We start from the raw sequence: 21,623 nt of genomic DNA, 5'->3' as shown, positions 1-21,623 counted from the left end.
GACTTACCTTTTACTTTCATAGAAGAAATGCAGGATGCTAGTTTTACTGAAGAAAAAATGATATCTTCTTTCTCTCCGTTTCCTTCTTGCTGGACTGAAGTTTGATACAGAATACTTCAGTGCACATCATCGTATGATCCTACAGCCCTCTGCACTGGAAGTAACTGCCACCAATGCAGTCTGCTATCAAAGAGAGGCTTTAAATAATGCCTTAGTGGTCTGGGAGGAAACAGTTCACTGCGAGAAAAGACAATGTTTTTTCTTAAAGCGTACATGAAACCCCTAAGCTAACAGGAAGAGTAGTGGCCATTAAGTATGATACTTTCACGTGGTTTCTCTGTGTCACTCGCTTATGTTAGATGTGTGCAACACTGCAAACCTCAACTTCCGCAAGATTCAAAGCGAGCATTTACTAGAAATGGCAAATCCCCCCTGACCGCTTTGATATCTCAGGGGGCTGTGGACTGCATGATAATTAATACATATTGCTGGTATTATTAATATGAATAATACAAATACAGTACCAGTAATACCAGCATAAATAGCACACACATTTTTAAATCCCCAATGCTTTTAAGCTATCAAAGGGAAGGCTTTATTCACCTATTTTTCAAGTAATATTACGTACAAATCAATCCAAACCCAAATCTAGAAATATCTGAATTGGAGGTTCCATTTCATCTTATTACATATGCTTCATAAGTTTAATAGCCAAATATTCATGTGTGTAGAAACCTTTTCCATTTTTAAAGAGAATATTCATATTCCAGGCCAAGCTCGGCTTTTTTTTGTTATCTGTTTTGGATGTGTTTCTTTGTGTTTGATTGTAGAAACATCTGTAATAACCATAGCCAAACATTCTGTTTTCCACAGCAACCAACAAGAAGCATACTGCCTCTGAATCTGGAAGTCGTAATGACCAATAGCCATTGACTCATTGATTTATCTCGCCCACAGGCAAGGTTAGCTTCCCACACCACCTTCTCATTCCTCACATTTTGCCTCTGATATTGTCCTCAGTCTTACCTAGGCTACTGAAGTGCTTGAATATTGGAAGGATGTGTTAGGAGGGGAATGTTCCAGACATCTCCAAGTCTGTTCCCCTCCTCCTCAAGCACTTTGCTGGTACGGGTGGTAAAAATCAGGAAGTTAAGTACTAGTCAAAGTCTGTATTTGGGGAACCTAGTTTTAACCTGGGAGAGATACATGCAAATGCCCTTCCACTAAGAGAGCCTTTGCCAACCTGGTATCGTCCAGATGTTTTGATCTACAACTTCCATCAGTCCCAGCCAGCATGAAGAAAAGCTAGCTAAAATAAAGTATGGCAGCTTGCACTACCATAAAAACTGATGCACCAAGACAGAGTTCCACAGAGAGTGGCACAGACAGACCATTTTGTTGACAATTGGCTTCCTTTTGTCAGAAGGAGGAAGACCACCTGAGCTTCAATAGAGCCTTTAAGAAACTTCTTCCCCCATGTTTACATCAGGAAAACCCATAGTAACGAGTATAATTTGCTTACTGTAACCTGAATTTGAATTATTTGGAAAACATGCACATATGCACTATGATTGTTTATGTGTATGCTTTGAATAAAACAATTAACAGCGATATCTACATCTATCTATATATAAAAGATTACCTGAGAAGGGAGCTTCCAGTGTCCTAACAGTGAGTATGCATCTCTCCACAGCCATTGACTAAATCCTGCATTGTAGAATTTGGGCTAGGTAGGCACTAAGTTCTGGAAGATGTTGGCAATGCAGTGTTGCCTAAGAGCAGAAACTGCCCTCACCAACTGCTGTGGGTTGGAAAGGGAAGAAATTAAAAGGGCTGAAAGAAGGTAAGAGTGAAGAAAAAAGCAAGCTTAATGTCATCTGTGAAAAGCAGTTGAGGGTGCCCTGTTATAAAACCTGCAAATTATTCAGGCAGAGTAAATGCATAAATGCAGAGTATGCATAAATGCACAAATTTAATTAATAATAATAGGAGTGTAAATGGGAGGGATTAAGAACTGTCATCTAGCCTGTGATTCTTGAGAAGTATTGCAATTCTTTTGAAGAATTTGAGGAGACTTCTGTTGAAGCATTTGAGAAGCAAAGCCAAGATAGTAATCTACCCTCTCTGAGGGGGTGAGCTACGCATCCTGGCAAATGAAACGCTTCAAACTCTTTTGCCAAGATAGCATGATAGGGAGGGGAAAAACCAATTTTGTGTATAACTTTTAGTTATTTGTTAATCAATAAGCATAAATGTGATTTAATAAATATATATGGGGGAAATAGTTTTGAAGGGTGGAAAGCTTTGTTTTTGGATTCTGAATTGGGAATTTGCAGCTCCCAAAGTATCGTTGAACTGTAACTCTCAATTCATTGGCTGTATTGCCTGGGGTGATCATGAGAGTTGGCATCCAACACCATGCAGGTTCTCCACAGTGCCGCATTATTGCACAAGGCCCCATATTACAAGATGACACTTCCTTCTGTAAAAAAAAAAAAAAAGCCTCTTCTAACATGGTGTCTCCTGAAATCCAGTTTTTGTTTTTTGCTGTGGTGGCCAGTCAGGTGGTACACTATTCTGGCAGATAAAAAGCCTTCAATACTAAGTAGTGAAAGAGGTGATTAGGGCCCTACATTTGCAAATGGATGTTGCTAGTGCTGTTTTTCTCGAAAAAGAGGTGCTGGAACTCACCGTGAACGCCTCCCTTGTTTTCTTATAAAGGCAATGGTGCCCACCTGAGAGGTGCCGGAACTGAGTCCGGTGAGTTATGGTTGAAAAAAAGCCCTGGATGTTGCAGGACAACAGAGGCATGGGAACCGCTACATCTCAGTGGTACGTGTTGGTTATTGTTGGCCAGGAAGCAATGACTCCCCTCCATGGTACTGACCTTGAAGTCTCCAGGGGACACCCTTGGATAAGGGCTTTGGGACCTCCCCCTCAGTTCACTGCTCAGCAGCAGTCTCTTTATTCCCCATTATACCATTTCACTGGCTGCTTCCATTTCTGTTAAGGATTTCTATTTAATTTTTTAAAAATTTATCTATAAATTAACTTTGGTCAGACCTCCCTTCTGCACCCTTCATTTTAAGGTTACTGACAAAATAGAAGGCATCCAGAGGAGGGTGACGGTCGGATATGAGGAACCCTGAGCCAAAGACTGCACTCCAGAGGGTCAGACTAGATGTCCCTTTGGGTTCCTAACTCTACAATTCCGAGACTGGAGGAGCTGGATATAGTGGGCCTGCAGAAAAGGCTATTAAGAGGCGATGTATCATTTTCAAGCACCTGAAGGCCCAGCCAGCATGGAAGATGGGGAGTTCTGGAGGAGGGTGAGCCACCCCTGTATTCTAAATAAAGTAAAATAAGCGAAGAATGTGTGCTAATCCTCCCTTCCCTACGGTCGCTAAAGCGCAGGCTCCTCAGCTCAGCGCGAACCACACGCAAAAAACCCCCAGAAAGGGCGATTGGGGGGGGGGCATTTTCCACACCTCTTATTGAACAACGGAAACCGCGCGAGAGAGAGAGGGAGGGGGGGGAATAAAGAGAGAGCGTAGCTCAGCAACGCTTCCGGTATATTTGCCAGCGTCGGGTGATTGGTTGGGAAAGCACATGAGCGCACTGCGCAGCCGCGCAGCTCGAGGGAGAGAGGAAAGAAAGAAAGAAAGAAAGCGCTGCTGTCTGCGACCGGCGAAGAGTCGGTTGCGCATGCGCCGCGTGGGAGTCGCTAGGCTGGATTGCTGAAGAAGAAGATGGACGAGCTTCAGTCTGCAGAGGAGGTAACGGTTCCCAAGGACAGCGGCGTCCCTCTTCCTCCTCCTCTTGGCGGGCGGGTGGCCGGCCGTGGAGGGAAGGGACGGCGTGCCCCTTTCTTCCGTAGCTGCGGGGACCTCCGTGGGGAGGGCGGTGGCGACGGCGGGGTCCGCCCCTTTGCCCATTGTCGGCCACGTTCCCGTTCCTGGAAGGTCGCCTGGCCCTCCTCTCTTGCCAGCCCCTGGGCTGTGAGGAGAGAGGCCGCCGCCAGACTGCTTACAAGCCCCGGGGCAACTTTTTCTGCTGGCGGCGCTGCATCTCTCCGCTCCCCCCGTGGTAGGTATGGCTTGTGCCAGAAAGCGCCGCTCTTCGTGGCACGCGGGTGGGTACACGCATTTGGGAGGTGCGCGTGCAGCAAGCCGAATAAATAAATCTCTTGCCGGCTGGTCTAATGGCCCAGGTTCTTGTCCTAAGGGAAACTTCGCAAAATCGAAGAGGGAAGGGAATTTGCCCCTCTAAAAGGAGAAGAGAAGGAAACTGGCAGTTTTCATCGGGGTGTGGCGGGATCTCCTTTTGGCATTCAGAGGTTACTGTTCCCTCAAATCCGTCCTTATGTGGCTATAGAGAGTAGATCCTCAGACATTCTTTCAGTGTTCAAATGAATGTCCTAACCCTAATCATGATCAGGTAGTAAACGGGGCCCATGGTCAAAGGTGAGATGGAGCCTCATGTACTCCTGTCTGCAGATGAGATCTGTGTCTCAGCTAGTCATAAACAAATATTTCATAAAATTTATATACCAGGATTGAAAAACAAAAAAACCACCAACACCTCAAAACCTTTATTATCATTTATAGTAATGTTTATTATATATGATAATAAAAAGGGGGGGAGATAGGAGTTGCCTTGATGCCTCCACATAGTTATGAATAGATTATAAATGGGGAGTAAAGGTAAAGGGACCCCTGACCATTAGGTCCAGTCGCGGACGACTCTGGGGTTGCAGCGCTCATCTCGCTTTACTGGCTGAGGGAGCCGGCGTACAGCTTCCAGGTCATGTGGCCAGCATGACTAAGCCGCTTCTGGCGAAACCAGAGCAGTGCACGGAAACGCCATTTACCTTCCCGCCAGAGCAGTACCTATTTATCTACTTGCACTTTGACGTGCTTTTGAACTGCTAGGTTGGCAGGAGCAGGGACCGAGCAACGGGAGCTCACCCCGTCGCGGGGATTGAACCGCCAACCTTCTGATTGGCAAGCCCAAGAGGCTCTGTGGTTTAGCGCCACCCGTGTCCCTAAAATGGGAGTAGTTGTGGCCTTTTATGTGTTACCTGGCCACTATATGTACCTGCCACCTCTATTCTATAAGTGTTTGAAGGGATGTTAAACATATGCTTTTATGTGATTGCTTAAGAAGTTTGTTTACTGCAGTTATAAGCATTAAGGAATCGCTTGGCGCACTTTGTGATGGCAGGATTCTATGTCTGGTGAAGTAGAAACAAGGCGTTAGATGCTTAGGGAAATAAATCAAATCTGATTAATGTTTGAAGCATTAGCCTGTTTGTTAAAACTACATTTGTGTCAGTACTGCAAATTGCTTACTTGGTTTAAATGTTATCTTTGGCTTCTTTTTCTCTTCTTTCCCCCTGCAAGACTGCGTTTATTGTGGATGAAGTAAGCAACATTATAAAAGAGGTAGGATGGTGTTTATGCTACATATATCCTCATTGCACACTGCTATATTTCCACTGCACCCCATAACTCCCTTTAAAAAGATAAATATATCACTGCTGCATTGTGGAAAATACACATTGCACTGAATTGTAAGGCTGCAATCACTCACACATACCTAGGAATAGGTCTCATTGAACTCAGTGGTACTTCTGAGTAGACATGCCTAAGTTTGTGTTGTAAACCCACATTTAAAGTGGCAACATGAGTTATGTAAACAGCCTCTTAACACACATTGCAATGTGAATTATTTAAATTTTGCGACGAAATATGTGTCTCTGTGTGCTCATAATTTTGTTATTGGTGTATACATTTTGTGCAATTACATACAGATACATATTATTTCATTTGAAACATTTCTAGGGGATTGTGACTCACTGGCTCTGTTTTGTGAACATTTCACCTCTCCAGCTAGTGATATAGTGTCTTAAAAGTATGAAAGCGGCAAAGCAGGGCAGTTCCCACAAGTGAAAGGGGTGGAAGGGAGGACCAGAATCTGCAGAATCTCTTGAATACATAGAAAACATTTCTGCATATGCTGATTGTCTCTCCGAGGGAAAAAAACCCACTCCCCCAACTTTACTTTATAGTCCCTCATGCTATGTTGAATTCCACTCTGGAGGTGACTCCTGATCTGCAGGGATGATTTTTCTAGGAGTATCAAGAGCTGCAGTGGAAAGAGGAGTAGAGGCTTGTTGGCCTTATGTCATACTTTTAATCCCAGCCAGCCTATATAGAAGAAACAATCCTATTTTGATATCCTCATAGAATTGCATTCGTAAAGGTTTTTACCTCTCTTTTTAAATGATTAAGCATATCAAATTTAGGACTTTGTCTTGTAATATGAACTGACTTCTGGCCTAATCTGCAAGCTAGTTAAATCTACTTGAATCACAGTGGTGACATCAGTATTTAATGCATGTACCTTGGCTTAAATGGAGTGGACTGTTCTATTTCATTAGATTCCAACTTCAGGAATAATCTTTTGGTGACTTGCAGCTATAGAATTAACATAGTTAGTAGATTTAGAGCAAATTTACTCTAGTTATGTGTTACCTGGGTACCAGTGTCTTGTTTGCTAATCCTCTGTTGTGGCAACCTTCCTGGCGATTAGTGAAGGCTTAGGAGCACAAGCTAAATATGTTGTACATGCCATTCTTTGTTAAGCAAATATATGATTGGTAAATTATCAAGTATGTACAACTCATCTGTGTAAAAAACATGCATGCCTCCCTTGCATGTTTTGTGGTGGTGGTGGTGGTGGTGGTGGTGGTGTTTATTACTCACTTTTCACCCTAAAGCCCCAAGGCAGGTTACAGCATTAAAAACATTAAGAACAATTTAAAATAATAGGGCTATTAGGTGCTAGTACACTCTGCTACAGTATTGTTTGCAAACATAGAATCTGCAGGAAAAAGCACGAAAGGACCACAACTTGGTGACATTCAATGAACAGCCACTCCCTTGTTCTCAGTCTTGGCACTAATGCTTTACAGAGTGTGAAATCTATGCCTACAACTGCAGGATAAGACTGAGTGAGCCAGACACCCATTTATTACAGAGGGTATTGATTTGGGCTGTTCAGCCTCTTGTTGCAAGATCTCATTGTCACTCCCTCTGTAGCTTCAGAAGTGGAAGACTTCTTTCTCCCTCTATGTGTTTCTGGTGATACATTAAATGTTTATAAAGTTCCTAATATTTTTTAGGTACTGGGAAAAGACCGAAAAGCAACACAGTCCCTGCCTCCATGCTTACAATCTGTCAAACACAGCACAAAAGAGATGAACAGTAACAGGTGCCTGTGCTCACCTGAACACCATCACTGGTGGCATAGCAGCTCACCATGAGGGGTGAGGTTGGCAAACTGCTTGGATCCTAGGTTGTCTCAATCCCACCTCTGCCGCACTCCCAGAACACCAACAGTACAGTTACTGCCCACAGTTTTTTATGTGCATGGCCTTTGCAGTGGACATGGTCTCCCACTGGCAGAGAGGTGTGTCTGCTCCACTGTAATTAGGATTGCAGTAGCCTCAGAATAAATATGAGGCGCCATATTGTTGGTTACCTGCCCAAATCATTCTTGCAAAGGTGGGGGGGTCTTTGTGTGTTTGGAACTCTTGAGATTGATCCACCACCTCACAAATGGCAGCTCAAGCTAGCATTTCAGTGATCATTGCTTATCAGGATGGCTGTTAGTTGGTTCTGGGTTTTCCTTCTTGTTTGATGGTGTGATCTGTGTTTGATGGTATGATCTGTGTTGCTTGGAAAAAACACTGACATATTTATTCTAGCTTTTGAAATCAATGCATGCTTTTAAAAAAATTAAAATTCCTTAGCAGCCTGGTGGTAATTTGAACCTCTCTTTGTTTGCAGGCCATAGAAGGAACAATAGGTGGCAATGTATATCTGCACAGCAAAGTGAATCAATGGACTACAAGTGTTGTAGAGCAAATTCTGAGTCATCTCACAAAGCTGGGGAAACCTTTTAAATATGTTGGTAAGTGAATGGGTTTCTGTGCTCACTGTATTATTGTTTTGACAAATGGTTTTGAGTAAAACCGAAAATTAAACTCTAAAATGGAAATTGCAGGTGAGGGGGCAAAAACTCTCGGTGATTAGTTTAATAACTGCTGTGACCCTAAAAGGTCATTTAAGATAAGAGATGTTTACATAGGCATTTAAGGCTAAAAACAGATGTGGATGTAACTGTGTAGCTTATGCCATGGAAACATTCCATTTTCTAACAATACTATATCTTCAATTTACAGTGACATGTGTGATTATGCAAAAGAATGGTGCTGGACTTCATACTGCAAGCTCTTGCTTCTGGGACAACTCTGCTGATGGTAACAAGAATGTTTTAATACTTTGTCTTAGTTTCTCCATTGAAATGTTTCACAAGTTATTTGTGTGACTCCGGAAGAGAAAAATCAACACACACCTGTTCTGTGGTAATAAACTTCTAATACTAGAAGTTACAAGTGACCATGGGGCAGGTTGTTCTTGTTAGAAGTGCCTTATTCCCTTATTTCCCGAGGGTAGCTAGTAGAGCATCTCTGCTTTAAAATTGAAGGATTGTAGAGTTGGAACAGGCCCCGAAGAGTTATCTCTTCCAACCTCCTGCAATGCAGTAATCTCAGCTAAAGCATCCATGACAGATGGCCATTCAACCTCTGCTTTAAAACCTCCAAGGAATGAGAGTCCACCATCTTCCAAGAGAGCCCATTACACTGTTGAACAGCTCTTAATGTCTGAAAGTTCTTCCTGATACTTAGTTGGAAGAATCACCACTAGTGAATAAACATATATGCTTCCTGTGGAAGAATAAAGTGTGACTGAATATCGGTGTAATGTGGTTCAATAATTTTAGGTTCCACTGCTCCAAATTATGGGATGTTGCCTATGTGGTACAGAGTTGGCTGAGGCTTAAACTTAGCAAGTGTGGCTTAAGATGCAATAGATTTGTTCTATGTGTTCTTTAAATTGAAAGCTATGAATTTTATGATCTGATGTAGTTCTTCTGTATATAGTATAGCCACCCTGATTGACTTTTCTTCTCTTTTTGTAGGAACCTGCACTGTGAGATGGGAGAACAAGACTATGTACTGTATCGTCAGTGCCTTTGGACTCGCAATATGATTGCCTTGGAATTCTTCAGCCTTTGTGTCATCTCTTCCATTTCATATATCCACTAAAACTGTGAATTCAATGAACAACTTTGTTTTTAAAGAATTTCTGTCTTCTTCCAGTGAGAAAAAATGGGGAAGCAATTTCTATGCTGTTACATAAACACATCACCTCTTATCCATATCAAATCACTCCCTGTCTTAACACTTTAAGGACTCTTTTCTCAAGGTGCTAAAACCTGAAACATGCTGCACTTCTTCAGCTTTATTGCAACTGGTTTGAATAAGACTAATTTCACACAATGCTTTTGTTTGTTATTAAATTATTGAAGTTCTGAACTTGTGTATGTGCATTCATAAAAGCTGTACATTCCACAAGCAAGTGTGAGGCTAACCTCACATGCCTTTAACAGCTTGGCCCTAATGGATCATTGTGAAGTAATGGGGGTGCAGTTATTCCTTAAGCACTCACTCAGCTGCTTAGTCCTTTTGGGGGCTTCTGTGGTGCCCTAAAACTCCCAATAGAGCCACCAATGCTCCAGTTATTTACACTAGACAACTGTAGGTATTTTAAACATTCCCATATAAAGTAACTCCAGTTTTAATGGCAGCCAAAACTTTTAAGTGCATGGAGGGGCTAACAGCTAATTGCTCCAAGGTGCATAGTTATCTTTAAAGTAAAATTGAGTTTTGTTTTTTAAAAAAAATCAATTTAGATGGCTCTTTGCTCCCTGACCAAACATGTAAGTAGGAGCGGCCCTAAGTTAATTGATTGTAGAGAAAGTACTCCTTATTTTACCCCATTCTCAAAATGGGAGACCAGCACACCTCACAAAACAGAGGCAAGAAACAGCAGAGTGTTGATCCATGCTTGCTGTAGTTCAGGGCACATCCTTTGAATGTAAACGATCCAAGACTCCATCTCAGGGATCTCAAAGTAGGATAAAGACCCTGTGTCTTAGTACACAGAAGCCGTCACTTAAGGAGTGAACTGACATTTGAGAGCCTAATCATCTCTTATTGAGATGGTAGACTTGTACCAACCAATCAGAAATCCACTTCACTGTAAGTTCTCCTGGAACAGTAAATTGGGCTAAATGTTATTTAAAATAGCCACATAATAAGTATTCCACACACCCCAAAGAATTGCCAGAATGCAATATTTTTCATCAAAGTGTTTTTCAGAACACTCCAGAATGAGTGAGCTGTTTTACTGTAAAGTGAATTTGACTGTATGGCTGCACTCTGCTTAAGTGTCTGTATAATTAAGTGGTCAAAAACATGAACTGCAGTTTCCAACTAGTGGGATTGTCACTAGCGTTTGTGAATGGACCATAGCACAGTGGGAGAGGTACATGCTTTTCATGTAGCTTCAATCCCTGGCATCACTCATTCAGTGCTTCTTGGGTTGGCAGGGCTGGGAAAGTCCTCTGGCTGAGACTAGATGAAGGAGAACAATTGTGTGATACAGTATAAAGAAGCATAATTTGTTCAGGTGGGACCCCTGGGAAAACTGAGTAGGACAGACTAATGTTAAATAGCATGTTACTAACATAATTGTTTAGTATTTATGGCCTCATTGTGCTCCACAGTTTCTGAAACCACAGGGCATTTAAAAGCCTAAGAACAAAACATACTGCTATTCCATTAAAATAGCAAGCTTATCTGAAAAATTCAAGCACACAGGTGTTTGCAGGTGGACAAGAGAATTCTCTCCCTCCCACTCCAGGGCCAACATAGGCCCTGCAAATCCATATTGGCAAATTGACGTGTTTCTTTGTTTATAAACTCGGGCTCATTGGCAGTGCTCTCACTGCAGCAGTTTTTTGGGAAAAGGCAGTGGGGAGACTGGACCTCGACAACTGCAGCATCTATCATCCAGTTGCAAAGTTGGTGGCAGTTCAACAGCATGCACTTCAAGAAAGATTGTTTGCCAATTATCTTCGTTGGGAAAGAGACAGGGGGCATGCACCCCCATTTATTGTCCTTGAGCACTTGGCAGAGTTTGGTGCGCATGCAAGTGAGGTTCCAGTACTGTGCCTGCTTATACCTACAGTTCCATCAAGGGGCTTCTGCTTGTCCCCCTGGAATTTTGGCTGGTTGTCCACCATGCTTCCTGCAGATATTTAGAGTTAGACATCATTATTTTGAGCTGTGTCATCATTTGATGTCACTTTTTTTCCTTTCAAATATAGACAACCAATTTTGTTTTCCTCAGATGCATTTATATCCATTTCCATCAAAAGACAGTGAAATTGAGAGTTTTTTCATCCTAAAGCTAGAGCAGTTTTAGCTTATCTATTACATGCCACCAAATGAATTTCCATATGCACACATGGAAATAAACGTGCCACCATTTATTGTGTATGGGTAGGAACAATACTGAGATAGGCACAAAGGTTCTATATAAAACTTTATTGTGAATGCATTGGATTGGAACGTAATTTTACTATGCACAGTCTCCAAAACATCTCTGCACCCAGAATTTTACTGAAAGTAAACTAACTCTTAAATTCCTGCTCAGGGAAAGTTATCACCACTGTTGCTAGTGCCTCATCATAATTACAAATAGAATCTACCCTGAAGCATGAAGATGACACATTGAGGTACCCCATGCATACCCTTCCAAAAGCAAAATTATAGTTACAACTTTTCATTAACGTAAACATACACTATGAAAAGTTTCTAGCCACATTTTGGTAGAAAATATTTTCTAGAGGTTTATTTCATTTTACATCTATTTACAAATGTTGAGTTCAGTTGTACAGTAGCATAAGGAGCTTTTCATATCAATTACTGGCACAATTGGAACATATGGCTAAAAATGCAACAGATGTGACTACATCATTTAAATGCAGTAATGGCCTTGGGCACCATTTAGAAGTAACTCTCATTTTAAGTAAGGCTTTGTACCTCGTGGGAGTAAGTCTGATCGAACCAACTTGGACTTGCTTCTGAGTAACCACGCACAGGATCAGGCTGCAAATTTCTTGCTAAACTTCTTTCAATGTATCTTTATATAAACACAGATTTCCTGTTCTTTGGCATGATTCTACTGGGTTTACACTTATGGCTGAGCCAAGATTATTCAGAAAAAAAATTGTTTTCCATGACCCTTTTGCCAGTGCTTTTTTGTATAATCTGTAGAAATCTTTGCTTGTTTAAACTTGCCGCCCCTCAACCTCAGCACAGCACAGCCACATCTGATTGGCTACAAGACAGTATGGCATCTTCCTCCTTCACTATCTCTGGCTGGTAGATGATCACTTATGTGACTAAGCCAGGAAAAAAGAAGTGGTGGGTGTGTGGAAAGATCCTAAAGCAGCAGCAGGGAATCCCACCACCAAAATCACTAGTTTCTATTTAAAAGTTTGAGAACACTACAGGCTACTTTCCCTGAAGGCAGAAACTGAAGGTTGCAGCAGACAAAACACAAGATTATAGCTTGTCTGAAAGTTGAGCACAGTCCTAGTTACATTACTGCCTCTTAGCTTTACTGGCACTTCGAAATTTTAACTATAAAAGCCAGTGTGTACAAACTGCATATTTACCTAAACAGCGCTGCAACTGACAATCACAACTGCTAAGGCAAAAGTGATCCATGTTAAACAAGGGCAAAGACAAAGTAGGCGAAAACTACAAGCACTTTGGGGGAGGCTACACCATATGTGGAGCACGGAGGGCAATGCTCATATTTTCTTTATCTAGAGATGTTTTTTCACCAACGGGCATCAGCAAGCCTTTTTACACACTCTACAGAAGCCATTTCAAAAGCAGCAACCTCTGCCAACAAAAAAGATGGGACACACATTTCTCCCACTGTAGCAGAATTACTGCTGCAGTTGTCCACTGGGAATTATTTTATTTGATGAGGGGTTCTAGCTCATACTCACTCAAAAGCCCAGCTGAAGCAAGACTGCTTGGCAACTGATCCTTGTGGAAGCCAACTAAACACCGTATCCAAAGGCACTTTCACTAACAGCTCCCTCATCCAGCTGCAGGGCAGTGATTCCCAAATGTTTCCCCCCATGGACCACTTGAAAATTGCTGAGGTTTTTGGCAGACCTCTAAATGGTTTTTCTGCTTGTAGCAATTGTAAGGTGCAGTACTACATTGCTGGATGCTTTTAAACTGCATTTTTACAGACCCACTGCAGACAACCTGAATGAAGCTTGTGGTTCACGGAACAGAGTTTATGAAGCCCTGCCAAAAGGAAAACAACAGCTTTCCCAGCGACTCTCCTGTTCAAAAGGAACCCCTTAGCAAAAAATAAAAACACGACACACCGTGCTCAATTATCATATCTGTGCAAAAGAATTCCAATTAATAAACCTGAAAATAGTCTCTACTACTACCTAGTGTTCCCCCCAGTTTGCAATATGACAACTTTAAATGTTCTGGGTGTTTAACACTGAGCATTTTAAACAAGTTGCGATGTGACATAAGAACAAATGGCACCAAAAATGTAATGGGAAACACAGCTGAATGCTTGTTCCTGGGACTCGTCAGATGAATGAGATTAGTGGAGACAAATGCAATAGTAGCCTTCAATTCCTAAAGTTTAATGAACTTCAGGGACATTTAATTAAGAAATTAAGTCAGGAATTCATTTATTTTCTCCAGAATTAAGGGAAAAGGTAACTTGGGAACTTAAGTAAAATGGAGTGATCATTCTGTAAGGGCAAGCATTCAGACTTTGTAATGACCCCCTCCCTCTTGTCCCCCTGAATATTGTTCTGCAAGCAGAAGTCCTCACACAGGGCTGACAGGACTCATTATTTGAATATCACCCTAGGTATTTAAAATGTAGAAGAGAAACCAACAATAATTTAAAAGAATATATACATCAAAAGACAAGTAGTACAATTTTTCCACATGATTACTAGGGATCAATATCAAGCAATATAAAATATTAGGAAAAATACACATCTAGTTTCCCAAGTTTTACAATGTATTTTAGGCGAAGTCATTCTCAGATCCACTGAAATCAATGAACAAGTTACTGAAATCCATTGATTTAAATGGGTCTACTCTGAGTATGACTAACACTGGATATTATCCATAGAATATATTCCATGCCTTGGTTTTAATTTGCTGTTAAAAACAACAACATTTTACTAAATACATATTAGCACTCTAACTTGCTGATTGCCACAGAACAAAACATCTGAAATGGTTTATCAGAAACCTAGCAAAAGCAAACTATTACATTTAGATGATTATACTAATATTATGTCTTGTACTTTTGATATGCAAAGTGCACGACACTCTTTCATAGCTTTAGTATCAGTGTAGATATTTACTTGCAAAAATAGCTGAACAAATCCTTCACAGTGGCGTAAATTCACATGTCACACTAAGCCAAACCGTGGTTCAGGACCAACAAGCTCCCAGAATGGGGAATCACAGCTGCTTTGCTTGTCACTGCTCATTTTGCTGCTGAGCTCAGCCATGGTTTGCCTTATCGTGTTGTTCAACCCAGATGTTGTGGTTCAGAATATGCAGTAAGCCAGACCACGGCTTAGTTTAGCAGCAGCAATAGCAGCAAAATGATGGGGGTAGCAAAGCAAATGGGATCTCCTCAGGAGGCTGTATGTATGTACTAAGCCATGGTTTGGCTCAGTATGATGTGCAAACTGGGTCAGTTTATTCGTAGCCTTGAGGTATCAATCACCATATACTTGTCTATGGCCAGGATTCAAAGCGCTGTGTTTTTTTGCAAGTACTAACCCTTTCCCAGAGTAACTCCTTGCACATACTGAAGAGCCAATACTGAGAAAGCCCCCCCCCCCAAACATCAACTCTCTCATATACCCACAGAGGAAAGTCCTTTCCACTAATGCACAAGGTTCTTATTATCCCAGCCTATTTTCCTAGAAAACAGTAACAGCAGAATGAACAGGTAACTACAGGTAACTTGCACCTGACGCTTATTTAACAGGCACACTCTCAGCATTATGCACGTTGCCCAAAAGTGGTGCAAAAATGGCATGAACAGGGGAAAAATAAGAAAATGGTACACAAGGGGGGAAAGAGCGAGCAGCTTTCGTAAGTGTGTTTGGGCATAGAAGGGGTGGTTGCAGAGGGTGATCAGAGGTGGCCAGAGAGACTTGTGGAGGGGTTTGGAGAGACAACTAAAGGGTGTGGAGAAACTTCAGACTGCAGAGCTAACTGAGGGCCAAATACGTATTGACTGCTGAATTGCTAAAGGAACTGGTCAGCTCAAGTTCAGTATGCAAGGATGAGGATGGAGAGCATGGGTCAGCAAGTTGGAGCCTGCAGAAATTTTCTCAACTTTTCTACGCATATGATCTGACCCCTCCATGGAATGCATCCTCAAGATCATCTGTGGGAATACAGACATTCTGAGACCATGCAAGGAAATGTTTGATGAGCCCAAGAGACAACAGCAGCACCTATCAATCACCGTGTTCCTCACAAAGAAACTAGCAACAGCAGCAGCAGATGTGCCCAGGCAACCCACCTCTGGATCTGAACCACAGCCAAGCACTTCTTCCGGCTACCAGTCAACTCCCCAGGGTCTTCGTATCATCTGCAGCAGCATCCAGCAAGGGAAAGGATGCAGAAGACGAAGAGCCGCATTCGTCCCTCACCAGTTAAGTGCAGTGATTTTAAAAATGGTTGTTGAACGGTCTTTTGGGGCTTTACACAATTTTGCTTATACCCGCGATGGCCAGGAACGCGACCCCTGCATAAGATGCAAGTTACCTGTAGACTGTTTCTGCAGCTTGAATTATGTTAGGACAAGGTTTGCCAAGCAAGAGATGCAAATAGCAATTCAAGTGTGACCAGCAGAAATGCACTGAACTTTTACATTCAACTCAAAAAGGGTCTTCAGTCCTTGCATATTGGTCATTTTTGTTTTGGTCAGTGATATAACAAAGTGTTTCTGCAAAAGGAACCTACTGGAATTATTTATAGGCAGGAACATGGGCTTGAAAAAGCACATGAAAATACTGACAGCTTCTGTGAGGTAGGAGGGCTATCCACGGTTTTCCCATCATACTATTTTAATAAATCCATTCAGAACCAAAACTACCAGGGTGGGAGAGTAAAGAGGCATTTCTCAATAAACTGTGATTGGAAGCACCATTCTGCTAAACTGTATCAACTTCAGTAGTGCACATTTCCAGCATGGGTAAGAATGGAACACATGAAAGCTGCCATTTTAAGTGTGTCTGAAGATGAGCTAAAAGAAATGCCTATCGTAAAACAGAACACAAAATGGCTCAGATCAAACCTTTCATTGAACCAACTACAGTCAAGTACACACATCACAACCACAACACGGAGGCTTCACCACACCATTGCTGCAATGTGTATAGTGGCTTGGTCCCATTGTATGCATGCAATGAGGATGATTCATTCCATGTTAGCCATTGTCTTCTGCATATGTGGCAGGCATCGTACAAAGGCTGTTTCAAGTGGCCTCCACATGGTCGTAACATACTGTCACGTTCCAACAATTATTGCAGAACTCTGAAATCTGAAGACTTCTCTGTAATTTGAAGGCTCCAATTTATCTTGCTGGTTTATACAGTTGGTTCAACAAAATGGATCAACCACCATTTTGGATCGTGCTCAGTTAAATGAAAAGAATTTCCTACCCAAATATCTCCAAGAGCCCACCTGGGTTCACATCCAACACCTAATGTGTTTGTGTTTCTATACTACTGGTTATGAAATACCAAACTATTTAAAACACCCTTATTTGGGGGGAGGGGAAAACATTTACAGAATTTAAGGGAATGTGTGTTGAAATTATATATTGTTCCCTCTTAATTAACAGCAGCAAGCAGCATTCAGTCATCATTTACGCAGGCAGAAGACGCTCAGGTGCAAGGCTATGCTTTTCACCAAATGTGACTATTGTTTTAAGATAAAACAGCCTTAGAACACCTTATTTCTCAAATTATTTTGCTCTTCCAATACAATTATATAGAATTATGTTGGTCTCAGAAGAAGCTGAACTGGTGTGCTTAATCGCAATCACAAAATCAGATAACTGGAAAAACTCCTTCATTTAATTCAAGTCACGTACAGTGCTGAATCACAATTGCAATTCCTACTCACCACCTTTCAACCCCTGAAATGGGAAAACAGAAATTGAGGTTTCTCAAGGTGTTGGAAGTGCCAAGCAGATTCCAATCAGAGTAAGTTTGGGGTTGAATGACGTTGGGAGCTGGGGCATTTCCTCTCTCCCCTTCTCTGCAAACACGGTTTGCAAATGTCAAAATAAAATTATTTTGGAGTAAAAAATAAGCACTTCAATACTAAATTCCAAGTAAATAGTTATGAAACTATGAGGAAATCAAAGTATTAGCTGTGAAAGTGCACAACAAGCTCCCCAAACAATCTGGTCCAGAGGCATCCCATCATAACTGTTTTCTAAAAGGGGGGGGGTACACTTTGAGTTTACAAAATAACTCTTCCCTAAAAATTATATTCTCCCCCCTCTCCCACTTCAGTTTTAGGTTTGTAAACAGAAAGGGAGAAACAGGAAATCCTTCCACAGAAGTCTATGATCAGTTAACAGTAGACTCGGGAAAAAGATTTTTAGGTGGGTGGGGGGAAGAGTGTCAAAATTGCTTTTGTTCTCATAGAGCAGGTCACTTCTATGAAAACTTAATCGCTGTCCGATTCTTCCTTGAATTTGGCTCTGATGGCTTGACCGTTCTGAAGTGGCATTTCTTCATAATCACTCCTGTCCCCCCAAAAAAGAGATATTCAAGAACATCTTAAGACATAAATAGCATAAAACAACACTTATTCTGGGCACGTAGACAAAATTAGTATGATCTCAAAAGATTTGTTATTCTTTCAAACATGAACCCTCTTCAGGTAGGAATGAAAGCAGTATTCTTTAGCTTCCTTCCAATATATCTAAAGAGTACGGCTTCAAAATATGACCATATTGGAAGGTTGGTATAGGGAGCTTGCTTTAATTTTAGTGTTCAAAGCAATTCACTAATTTTTAAGGCATCCTCAATGTAACACTGATGGCTCAGTTGGAAGTGTATACTTGTCTTGCTTGCTGCTGAATTCGAGACAGGACCAAAAGATGAGGAAACAAGCAGGGACACATGCTTTTCTCAGAAAAGAAAAGCAAAACTCCGTGGGGGATAAGCACTTGCTTTCCCTGCCATACATACATTTCACTCACGTGGCTTATCTCACAAATTCAGACCTCGCTCCCTAGAACGGAGCCCTCTCATCTTATAACCAATTCTGTGGCTATAAAACTCTGCGGTCACAGAGGCTATAGAGAGATGTTAGGTCATATGTGAGCAAGTGAGCACACTGGGACCAGAACAGAAGAAGAGCCTGCTGGACCAGGTCATTGACCCATCAGGATGCCAATGAAAGCATCCTGTTCTCACAGGGGACAACCAGATGCCTGAGGGAAACCAGCAAGCAGGATTCAAGCACAAGAACACTCTCTCCTTGCATGGTTTCCAGTAACTGGTATCCAGAAGCATTACTGCCTCCAACTGTGGAGACAGAGTATAGCCATCAATAGCCCTCTCCATGAATTTGTCTCATCCTCTTTTAAAGTCATGCAGGTTGGTGGCCATCTCTGCCTCCTGCGGGAGTGAGTTCAAATCACTGCTCAGCCGATGAAGCTCACAAAAGATCTACTGGCCTTTCACTCTCTCTCAGGCCAACCTACCTTGGTAAGTTGCCGTGAGGATAAATGGGGCAAGGGACCACATATGCCACTTAAGTTCCATGAGGGAACTAATGGAAGCTTTTTAAAAATGTTTGACCTCATACTATTCCTACCACAAGTACTAGATTCTTCATCATTTGCTTCCAATATACAACTATCACCAGGGACAGGGCAGTCCTTTTTAAAAGGAAACCGCCATGGCTTATATTTTGTAGAATATGAGAAAAAATATTAAATTAATACTACTACTGTAAGCCTTACGCTACTTACCCATAGATCACATCATCATCTGAGTCGTTCAGCATAGAGAAGGCAGGATTATCTTTCAGCTGAGACTCTGAAAGGTTTTGCAAAGGAAAAGTTCACTTAACAAGATATCTCTCCATTATAGGACCTTTTCAGTTCAGCTTATTTGAACTTTCAGAAAGCTTTCGATAGTCAAGATGAGTCTTTCAAGAGAGACCACAAGCCTAGCATTTTGGGGAGGAGGGGAATATGTCTTCTTATGGAGCACCATGGAGGGAAGCAAGACTCTACCAGCATGGTGAGTGGTGACAGATAGGAGCTTGAAGACAACATGTGGAAAGCCACAAGTTTCTTATGCCTGCTCTAGGACTTAAATCCAAATAGAGATAATACCTGAATATTTTACACAATAGTATGACATGCAACCTCTTTGCAATCAAATAGAATATGGAAGGAAAAGAGGGGGGGAAAGCAAAAGCCGAACTGAGGCCAACTTACCATACAGGGCATTTTTTGATGGTGAATATACAAAGGCTAATGTGTATAAATAGAAGTTCAATAAGCCGTAGAACGATAAGAATTCTGCAGGTGGTAACAGTCAAGGATATCAAGCAAAACAATTCAAGATGCACACTTCGCAGCATACAAATGTCATTCTCCACATATATGTAGGCAGCTAACCTGGACAGCATCAAAACCCTAGCAAAACATCTAGGAAAAAGTTATCTCCAGATTTAAAAGTCAAATCTGCTTTACAGCTGCCTCACCTATAGGTAGTGTCACAGACGAAAGCAGTGCTAATGTTCAAAGCTGCCCCAACATACAAAAAGCTAAAAGCCAGCCTGTCTACTAAGATCACATAGAGAGGCTCTCCTTCACATGCCACCAACATCTGAGCTATGTTTGCTTGGGATACAGAAGAGGGGCTTTTCTGTGGATGTGCCATTGCTTTGCGACACCCTGCGCAGCCGTGCTTGCCTTGCCTACGCTTTGATGGCCTTCATTATATAGGGAACTACAGTATGCTAATCCCTCAAACAGCCTGACATAGACAGCTTGACTGAAACATCTCAGTACCACGATGTCACAAGAAAAGGATATAATTATGATAATGGGTCGACAGTTCAGCCACAAAGTTGTCTTGCAGAACCTGGGCTCCAAAACGCAGATATAGTATAACGATGCTGCAGTTAAGGGAGAAGAAACCAAAAAGCCACTCAACATTTTGTAATTACTTTCTAACCAGAGTTAAATGAAACATTAAATTAGTGCTGGGGCAAATGTTAAAAGGTAAAAGTAAAAAACCCCTGACAGTTAAGTCCAGTCACGAACAACTCTGGGGTTGCAGCGCTCATCTCGCTTTACTGGCCAAGGGAGCCGAAGTTTGTCCGCAGACAATTTTTCCGGGTCATGTGGCCAGCATGACTAAGCCACTTCTGCTGAAACCAGAGCAGCACACGGAAACGCCGTTTACCTTCCCGCCAGAGCGGTACCTATTTATCTACTTGCACTTTTTGGTGTGCTTTCCAATTGCTAGATTGGCAGGAGCAGGAACTGAACAACAGGAGCTCACCCAGTCATGGGGATTCGAACTGCCGACAAACCCTAGGCTCAGTGGTTTAGACCACAGCGCCACCCGCGTCCCTTAGGGCAAATGTTAGCCTTCCTAATTAAATCTACTGTCAACGCACAGGAACATCCAGATTCTCAAAAAATGAGTGCATGGGAGGGGATGGAGTTGTGGGAAGGATGTGGTAATTGTGCCAATGGAAGTTATTATTTCATATATTTATATACCACAATACCAAAACAGTCTAAGTGGTTTGTAAAAACCAAAAAATATTACATGTATATATATGCCAAGCATAATGTATCGGCATCTAATATAGTCAAACCTCGGTTGTCGAACGTAATCCGTTCTGGAAGCCCATTCGGTTTCTGAAATGTTTTACAACCTAGGCATGGCTTCTGACTGGTTGCAGGAGCTTTCTGCACTCAAGCGGAAGCTGCGTTGGACATTTGGCTTCCGAAATACAGTGGTACTTCAGGTTACAGATGTTTCAGGTTACAGACTCCGCTAACCCAGAAATAGTACCTTGGGTTAAGAATTTTGCTTCAGGCTGAGAACAGAAATCACGCAGCGGTGGCACGGCGGCAGCAGGAGGCCCCATTAGCTAAAGTGTTACCTCAGGTTAAGAACAGTTTCAGGTTAAGAACAGACTTCCAGAACAAATTAAGTTCTTAACCCGAGATACCACTGTACACTTGAAAACTTCTGGGTTTTTGTCATTCGGGAGCCAAAATGTTCCAAAACAGAGATCTGAGGTTTGACTGTACGTGCTTTATCAGAAATGTGAAGGATGCTAATCTGCACCTCAGCAGAATGATTTCTGTATCTAGCACCTTTCAGAAAAGAATTCGTATCTTACCTAATGACGAGAACTACAAATGTCAATGCGGTCAAGAATTTTAGCCTGAGATCTGAGGAAGGAGAAGAAAAATGGTTATCTGAAAGTGAACACAAATCTGTCGCTGGAAGAACACTGCCACGCAGCAACCATGATTGGCACAGAACAGAGC

At 41.9% G+C, this 21,623-nt stretch overlaps 3 protein-coding genes across 11 annotated transcripts in view; 1 reads left to right on the top strand and 2 right to left on the bottom strand.

Annotated features, from left to right (window-relative positions):
* The window catches only part of SYTL3 (synaptotagmin like 3), a 32,951-nt gene extending 29,469 nt beyond the window's left edge, over positions 1 to 3,482 (bottom strand). For 2 of the 6 annotated variants that reach the window (XM_081856519.1, XM_081856520.1), the window contains exons 1-3: positions 3,286 to 3,482; positions 1,643 to 1,801; positions 8 to 237 (exon numbers count right to left, since the gene is read on the bottom strand). The gene's annotated coding sequence lies outside the window, so the exon portion shown is untranslated. The remainder of the gene's footprint in view (positions 1 to 7; positions 238 to 1,642; positions 1,802 to 3,285) is intronic. The other 4 variants (XM_081856522.1, XM_081856524.1, XM_081856521.1 and 1 more) reach the window with 2 other exon arrangements.
* A 138-nt stretch (positions 3,483 to 3,620) lies between these two features.
* DYNLT1 (dynein light chain Tctex-type 1) lies at positions 3,621 to 9,445 on the top strand. Its single transcript, XM_081856529.1, has 5 exons — positions 3,621 to 3,776; positions 5,403 to 5,444; positions 7,854 to 7,977; positions 8,249 to 8,326; positions 9,049 to 9,445. The coding sequence occupies exons 1-5, from the start codon at positions 3,750 to 3,752 to the stop codon at positions 9,117 to 9,119; spliced, it is 342 nt and encodes a 113-aa protein (XP_081712655.1). The 5' UTR covers positions 3,621 to 3,749; the 3' UTR covers positions 9,120 to 9,445.
* Positions 9,446 to 11,506: 2,061 nt separating this feature from the next.
* TMEM181 (transmembrane protein 181) overlaps positions 11,507 to 21,623 on the bottom strand; it is a 29,980-nt gene continuing 19,863 nt past the window's right edge. For all 4 annotated transcript variants that reach the window (XM_081854353.1, XM_081854354.1, XM_081854356.1 and 1 more), the window contains 5 exons: positions 21,473 to 21,524; positions 20,145 to 20,227; positions 19,542 to 19,631; positions 19,068 to 19,134; positions 11,507 to 17,831 (listed from right to left, as the gene is read on the bottom strand). In XM_081854353.1, the coding sequence (XP_081710479.1) occupies positions 17,753 to 17,831; positions 19,068 to 19,134; positions 19,542 to 19,631; positions 20,145 to 20,227; positions 21,473 to 21,524 (371 nt within the window). In that variant the 3' untranslated portion in view covers positions 11,507 to 17,752. The remainder of the gene's footprint in view (positions 17,832 to 19,067; positions 19,135 to 19,541; positions 19,632 to 20,144; positions 20,228 to 21,472; positions 21,525 to 21,623) is intronic.

Source organism: Podarcis erhardii (assembly GCF_964252035.2).
Source record: "Podarcis erhardii genome assembly, chromosome: 3".
NCBI lineage: Eukaryota > Metazoa > Chordata > Lepidosauria > Squamata > Lacertidae > Podarcis > Podarcis erhardii.
The sequence above is the reverse complement of the archived record's forward strand: the minus strand, read 5'-3'. Positions and strand labels throughout refer to the sequence as shown.